This window comes from Xiphophorus maculatus, chromosome 19, assembly GCF_002775205.1.
Source record: "Xiphophorus maculatus strain JP 163 A chromosome 19, X_maculatus-5.0-male, whole genome shotgun sequence".
Taxonomy (NCBI): Eukaryota; Metazoa; Chordata; class Actinopteri; order Cyprinodontiformes; family Poeciliidae; genus Xiphophorus; species Xiphophorus maculatus.
In genome coordinates, this window is record NC_036461.1 from 25,662,784 (window position 1) to 25,670,004 (window position 7,221).

A 7,221-nucleotide genomic window follows, 5' to 3' on the forward strand; every position below is an offset into this window, starting at 1 on the left:
TTTTGTTTCTGTTTTATTCATTGTTTTTGGTTGTTGTGTTTTATTTTGAATATTTGAAATATCGTCCATATTGTACAGTATTCTTTACAAAATGAAAGTTTATTGGTCCTTGAGAGAAGGAGAACTTGCAATATTATGGCAAGTTACTTGAAAATGGCCTCAAAACAATATTATCGCGAAAATCACTGGGACTATTTATCACGCTGCGGTATTTGTTATGGTGACAAGCCTGATTAAAATCACAGCTTCGTATTTAACAAACGCAACAGCGACTTTTAATGATGTGCTGGAAACGTTGGGCCAATAAAATATAATCAACATTTGACCGACATCATCTTCCCTCCTGTTTCGTCTTAGGCTTTCAACAAATGCAAACGGGAAGGTTTCCGCCTACAGACGGTGGACAAGGCGCCGCTGGCCAAGAGGAGGAAAATGAAAAAGACGAGCACCAGCACGGAGACGCGCAGCAGTTCCAGCGAGAGCACCCACTCCTCCTCCTCCTCTTCGCAGTCTCAGGAGAAGACGCTAACGGAGGGCGAGCCCAATCCGCCGCCTTCCAACAGCCCCCCCGTCAAAACGCCGGGCGTCGAAGAGACGGACTGCGGAGACCGGAACGCACTGTCGGCCTTTCGCTTCTCGGAAGGACAGTGAGGCGGCAGGCGACGGATCCGGACGCAGTGTTTGGTCGACGGACCGTGGAGTCGGACCCGCGCGACGACTCGGTCTCCACCTCCAGCTCCGTTGCATGGACGTCTGCATGTCACCAGAACCGAGCATGCAGCAGGAGCAGCAGCTTGCACCGTAATATCAATCAATCAATCAATCAATCACCATTAGCAATAGCCTCTCTTTTCTTTCTTTTTCTCTGACTTTCACACTTCCTCTGTTATCAATCAGGGTCTGGACCAGGCAGAAGTTGTCATTGTTGTCTTAAGGGCTGCCCCAACGTCCCCGGTCCAGGAAGATGGAAGGGAGAGACGTCTTTACTGTCGTTAAAAAAGCGAAACAAAAATCCCCCCAAAACAACGTCGGTCCTCTCCTCGTTCTTTGTATCTGTCCGTGTCTAGGTGTTTTTTTGTTTGTTTGTTTGTTTTAAAGGGAAACCTGTAGTATTTAAACTGCGGATGCTTTGTAAGGGAGGAGAAGACGCGAAACAAAACCTCGGGTGAAATCGCGTCCGAGAGGTGGGGCTTTTATTTATATGTGAATTTTAGACTGTAATCTATTTATCATAAGCTATATTGTTAACTTATTAATGGTTCCAAATGAGCCTGAATAGAAATAATGGATACATGCGAGTGTTTAAAAAAACAAAAAAAAACCCAGATATTTTTGTGTAAGTACGGTTCCTTATCTGCAGAAAACATGGTGGGTTTTGTAGACATGACTGCAGCTGGCTGGTTATTAACAGTCATGTAGACTTTAGTATCACGGACGCAAAGGAAAAAAACAAAACAGCCGACGGTGTTGACGATTGTTAAAATGAAAAATGTGTGCATAGATGATTAAAGAAGCAAACATGTGAGCATTTTAGCCCAATGTGTTTTGTAGCTTCTGCGAAAAGCGAAGCATTTCTCGTGACCCAGAGAGCAGAGCTGAGTTTAGAGTTGTCGCTCCCTCTGATGTGGAACTACTTTAAAACTTAAAATGGCCACTTCTCTAGCACGGTCCAGTCCTCGGGGTCAGCAGCGGTTAGCGCAGCGGTGGGTTTTCCTTGGGTCGCGCTGCCTCAAAAAAAAAAAAAAAAAAAAAAAATTAATTGCGTCCTTCCCACTACAGTCAATTAGATCTTTGGGAGAATTCAGATCCGCTCGATGTGAGATGAAGTAGAGCTTTCTCTGATTGACGATTGAAACGGCCGATTTCAAGTGGTCTCCCGTTCAGAAATAACGAAATGCAATTACTTTGTAACGGGAAGGTGGTTTTTGTTTTGTGTATGTGTGTGTGTGTGTGTGTGCCAAAATTGCAGCCGAATCAAGTAATGTCCGGTTTCCAGCTACGAGTGCAGAGGTGGGGATATTTCAGGAGTCTGCAGGGCAGCAAAGTCATGTTGCTTTCTTGGAAGTCTTCAAACCTTTCTTGTTCTAACTGCGACAATAAAAAGTATTCACCCGTCTTGGATGTTTTTTTTGTTTTGTTTTTTGTTTTACCATTTTTACTGCTTTGTTAAATCGGTCATTTTTTTTCAGTTATTTGACAAAAAAAACTTAGTCTCAAAAGTGAAAACTGATTTTGAAAATTGTCCTCCAGGATTTCTATATGCTTTACCTTCTACCTTTAAGGTGCGATCACACCAAGCGCGTTTCGCGCGTCTGGTTTACATTCAAACCAGACGCAGGCCCGTCGCGGCTCGTTTGGCGCGTGACTCGAACCATTTGGAGCGTTTGACGCATCCGACAAATAGGCCAGCAACGGAAATCAACGGCTAGAGCGATTTTGACGCGGCTGACGCACCTCAACACAGATTTTGTTGAGGTGCGGAGACGTGCCGCATCAGGCACTCACCTCCGCGTTCTCCGCATCAGACGTGCCTGATGCGGAGAATGCTAGGTGTAGAGCCAGGCTGGGATCAGAGCATGGTGCCATGTTCCTTCCATGTCTCCGTGATGGATTTAATTAAACTCTAGGGGAAGTACAGTGCCTAAGAGTTTTTATTGGTTACCATCTTCTGACTGATACGTCTTAAAATATTTTCAGATTTGCTTGTAATTTTTAGCCTTCATGCTGTTGTGGTAGCCAGGTGTCTTTATATTGCAATCACTTGAAACAAACTCACTTCACTCCATGTGATTTCTATTCCACTAATCATAATAGTACTACCAACTGCCTGGACCTAAATTAAATTAAGCCAAGTCACTTTAAACCAAGTGAATATTTATTAAATCACTTGTTTTATGTTAAATACTTTTATTTAATTATTTAATTGTAGAAACCAGTTTTCACTTTGTGGTTATAGGATTTTTTTTGTGTGTGTGAAAAAGAAATACATTTTTTTTTTTGCTCATGATTGATTTGCAAAAGCGATAAATAGGTAAAAACATCCGAGGGCGTGAATACTTTTTATAGGCACTGCATGTCTGACTTGGCTTGTTCTTCAGCTCTGATGCTGCCCTTGCTCCTTCTACCGTGTGTGAAATAAGGAACCATGCAGACATTCGGTTAGTCCTAAGTTTCTAGTGCATGATATAATGTGAACTGAAACATGAACCACTTTTATCCTTTTTTTATATTTATGGCTTTTGAGTCAGATTCCTACTTGATTCAGTGTGAGTTTGTTTACTTTCACATTAGAGGGCCTCGATTCAATTTGGGACTTTCAAGTTTTACTCCTTTGATACGTTATAAATGTACCAAACTCGTTCTTTTTAACGAAGACGCACCGATTGAGCTTCGACCTACCGACGCCAATTTTAGTCGATGACAGTTTCTCTTTATGAGACGTTTTTGTAGCTTTCCTGTCGTGAGGGGGCCTTTAAGGTTTTCTATTATTTCAAAACGAGACTAATTGATTTCTGATTTGAAATGCTAATGCTTTTTCGCATCGGACATTAGGGATTAGCATGGCTTCTGAGAACATAGAGCCTCTTGAGGTTTCTAGAAGGCTGCCAGCATTTTCAACTCCAACATTTCCGTAACAGAAAGAGGTCAAAAACTCAAAAAGGTCAGCCTTCCTGCAAGACTTTCTGAAAGTATGGTTTAAAGCCGGTGTGGTGTGTTCACTGCCTTGTAAAAAGGTGGAATGTTTGAGTTTTCCATCGGTCAGAGCCGATAAAGCTAAAAATGGTTTGATTTCGGTCGCTCGGTGCATCTCTACTTTTCTCCCTATGGAGATATTCTGACGTCCCAGTGTTCTAGTCGGTATAGTTTGACAGCTTTTAACGTCGTGTCGTGTTAGTTGTTATGTCTCTCTTTCTACTACTTACTGATATATCGTATTTTGTTGATTTTTATATATATATATATATATATATATATATATACACACAGGAGGTGGGATGTGAAATCGAAGTCCTGAGCTTGACTAGTGTGTCCACTCAAACACTCATTCACCATCTTCCATTTTAATGCACTCTGACTCCGAACCAAAGCATTAACTTTTAAGGTAGCTACCGCTTTAAGCTGCATGAAAACTGTTTCCTTTCATGCAATTATGCAAAGAAGTGCTTAATTTTTTATGTTCGAAATGTTCAACATTACCATTATTACAATGTTGTTTTTTTTTTACAGTTGACTTGTTTCTTTTTTTCCCCCCCATCAGCACACCCTCATGCCTAAAACTATGCACCTCTTTTCACCCGTGTGTCGCTTTTGTCCTTTAAAAAAAATAAAAATAATAATAATATATATATAAAGAGAACGAATCAAATGGGTTCAAACATAAAACGGTGTAGCACAATGTACATCTACTGTGTCTATTTATTTACTTTTTTTCGTTTTTCATCCGATAGCATCAACCATAAAAGTAGAAGCGGACTGGGGATCCGTTGCCCTTAAAAAAGACAAAACATCTGGAATCCTTGAAACTAAACACTACAAAGCTCTCGTCTAAGTTAGCTCGCATGAGTTCCCCGCTGCTGCCTCATTAAGCCTGTTCTTTTGTTTGGGTGTATTAATAGCTCAAGTGGAGGAAGAGGAAGAGTGTCCTATATTGTGCTCTCCTCTGGGAGCCGTGCTCTATTAACTGATGCGCTGCGCTGCTGTTTGCTCCGGAGAAAATACCGTACTCCACTCCGCGTCTCAGTGGGACCAAGCTTCCCTTTCTTAGCAGGGGAACAGATCAGTGAATCACATTAAAGGGCCGGTTTGGCTCCAGGGTCTCCCGGGGACGACTCTCCCTCCTCCCCCTCGTTTTGACGAGCGCCATGTTTGATGTCCTGCTATGGAAGAGAGAGAGAGAGGGATGCGTTACTCTGAATTTGCAAGTTTAATGAGATTTCTCCCTCTTCCTCCATTTTGAAGTTGAAACATCACACCTGATGGAACTAATCTTTTTTTTTTTTTTTTTAGAATTCAAACACTGTTTGTGTTAGCAGAGACAGAGGTCACATGTTTTGTTGCTAATGTGACTTTTTTTTGGAGCGTATCTATGTGCGTTGCATTTATTATTATTATTTTTTATCACCAAAAGCACGGCTTCTCTTGTACACCGTTGGGGCCAAGTCTGCTTTTATTTAATTTATTGTATTTAAAAAAGAAAAAAGATTTTATTTCTTTGAGCAGCGGCGCTGAAGTGCCCAAACCCATTTTGATGTTTTAAAAACGACGCGACCCTTTAATGAAGCGACTCTCCTGCCAGGAGCACTTGAGGAAAGACTGCAGTAGTATTTCTAGTTCTGCCTCAGGAAAAAAAAAAAAAAAAAAAAAAAAGAGGAAAAAAAGAAAAGAGGTGTGGGGAGGGATTTCAGAATGGAAAGAGGCTTATCTTGTGTGTGTATTTATTGATATTGTCTATAATAAGGGAACCGCTTTTATCAACCTGAGTATGTTACTGCTTCTTTGACTGAAATTTATCGAAATATTCTCAATAAATGTCTGTTTATGTCAGCAGCTTTGCTGTTTTTTTTTTTTGTACTGAAAGTAATGTAATGTTTATACTCATTTAACTGACAAGGCGGAGTAGTACAAATTTTTATATATTTGTTTTTGGTGGCTGTCGATGTACATTAGAGGGAAAAAAAAAAAGTTTAACAGATCTTCTTATTAGGTACCTTGACAATTTATTTTTCAGACATCGTTGGCTTAAAATGACTCTCTACGTCATAACTCGATGCAAAAGCAGCCATATGGGAAGTGCTTACATGGATTCTGACCTCTTCCAGGAGATTATTGAGACATGAATTGTATTTTCATTTTTATTATTTTTTTGAATCGAGAAGTTTGTAGATTTGCATGTGTAGTTTGGCGGAATGCGTGGCGTTGGCACCATTTTTTGTCACGTTGCATGTGATTCCGGTTTCTGTTTTTCAGCGTCGACGGGTCAAAACGTAGCTACTGTAGCAGCAGATCCTTTTGAAGCGGAGCAATTGTGCGATCACAAAAGAAACAAGACCAAGCTTTAAGGACAAAAAAAACCATGTGCTTTCAGTAATTTATTTATTATTTTTTTATATGTAAGAGTAAGAAACGACCTATCCCCCTTTTCAGTCGTTCATCTGTCTGTTCCTGTTCATGGCTGTTGTTCTGTAATCTAAACCTCGATAACAGTACTTTTACCTGATACATGACTATACTTTCTATTTTGTAGATCAATGTGGAGATCCTCTTTTTTTCAGGTGGCATCGGTTACTTTAACTGACCGGGTAACTGACCAGGGGGAACTTTAATTTTCTTCAATAAAAAGCTTTTTACTGGCCGACCATCTGCATGTTGAATATGTCTTCACCAGTTCTCAGAAATAAAATAGATTCAAAGGCATGCATGGTTTGTACAAAGAGAGTGACCTCTAGGTGGCGGTGTTTGTCAATGAATCTGATGAACAGCTACATATTAGCACATGAGCTATCACGTTTTCTGTTCAATATGTCGGGGATAAATCATTTTAATCCTTTTTATTTTAGCAGGATTATTTGGCAGGATAGGTGAATAAATAATGGCCGCTCTGTTCTTTTTAGTAAACGGAAAAGGTTGTGCACCCATTTAGTTTTTTTAATCTAATGCTTCTTGTAGAATATATTTTGTGTCTCTGAAGTTGTCACACCTAAAATACGGTTAGTAGATCTATCTGCACAATCGTAAAGCGTTTAGTAGATGTAGTAGCAAGGATAAATACTGATAAAAATACTGATAAAAAATCCTTTCGAACAAGAATATATGGTTAATGTGTATAGTAAAGACGAATGAAATCACTCTTAAGTTTTATCCAGTTACAATATTCTCTCCCGATCTTTCTAAAAAAGTTTCTAAAAGTTTACCACTGCTACAAATAAATATGAAAAACTCAAATTATTTTTCTTAAATCATAATTTTGCAATCTTGTCAGCTAAAAACAACATACAACTCACATTTGCATCACCAGTATAATGAGTTTTGTATGTCTGACCGGAGGCTGAATAATGTTGGGGCGAAAAGACGCAACATTAATTGAAGAGTCGTGTCGTATCGCGTGCCAGCAGGAGAGGGCGCTCTCTTGAGTCTGGACTTTTTTTTTTAAAGTTGAGAAAAGGGTCATTTCATGTGATTTATGTTTCAAATTTTATGTGTCTGTAACATTTAATATAAATT

The 7,221-nt window shown here is 39.8% G+C and overlaps 1 protein-coding gene across 4 annotated transcripts in view; it reads left to right on the forward strand.

Moving 5' to 3' along the window:
* Positions 1-6,353, forward strand: part of LOC102229921 (ribosomal protein S6 kinase alpha-5-like) — a 28,050-nt gene extending 21,697 nt beyond the window's left edge. For 3 of the 4 annotated variants that reach the window (XM_023352799.1, XM_023352800.1, XM_023352801.1), the window contains one exon: positions 358-6,353. In XM_023352799.1, the coding sequence (XP_023208567.1) occupies positions 358-651 (294 nt within the window). In that variant the 3' untranslated portion in view covers positions 652-6,353. The remainder of the gene's footprint in view (positions 1-357) is intronic. The other variant, XR_002754486.1, reaches the window with a different exon arrangement.
* The last annotated feature ends 868 nt before the right edge of the window (positions 6,354-7,221 follow it).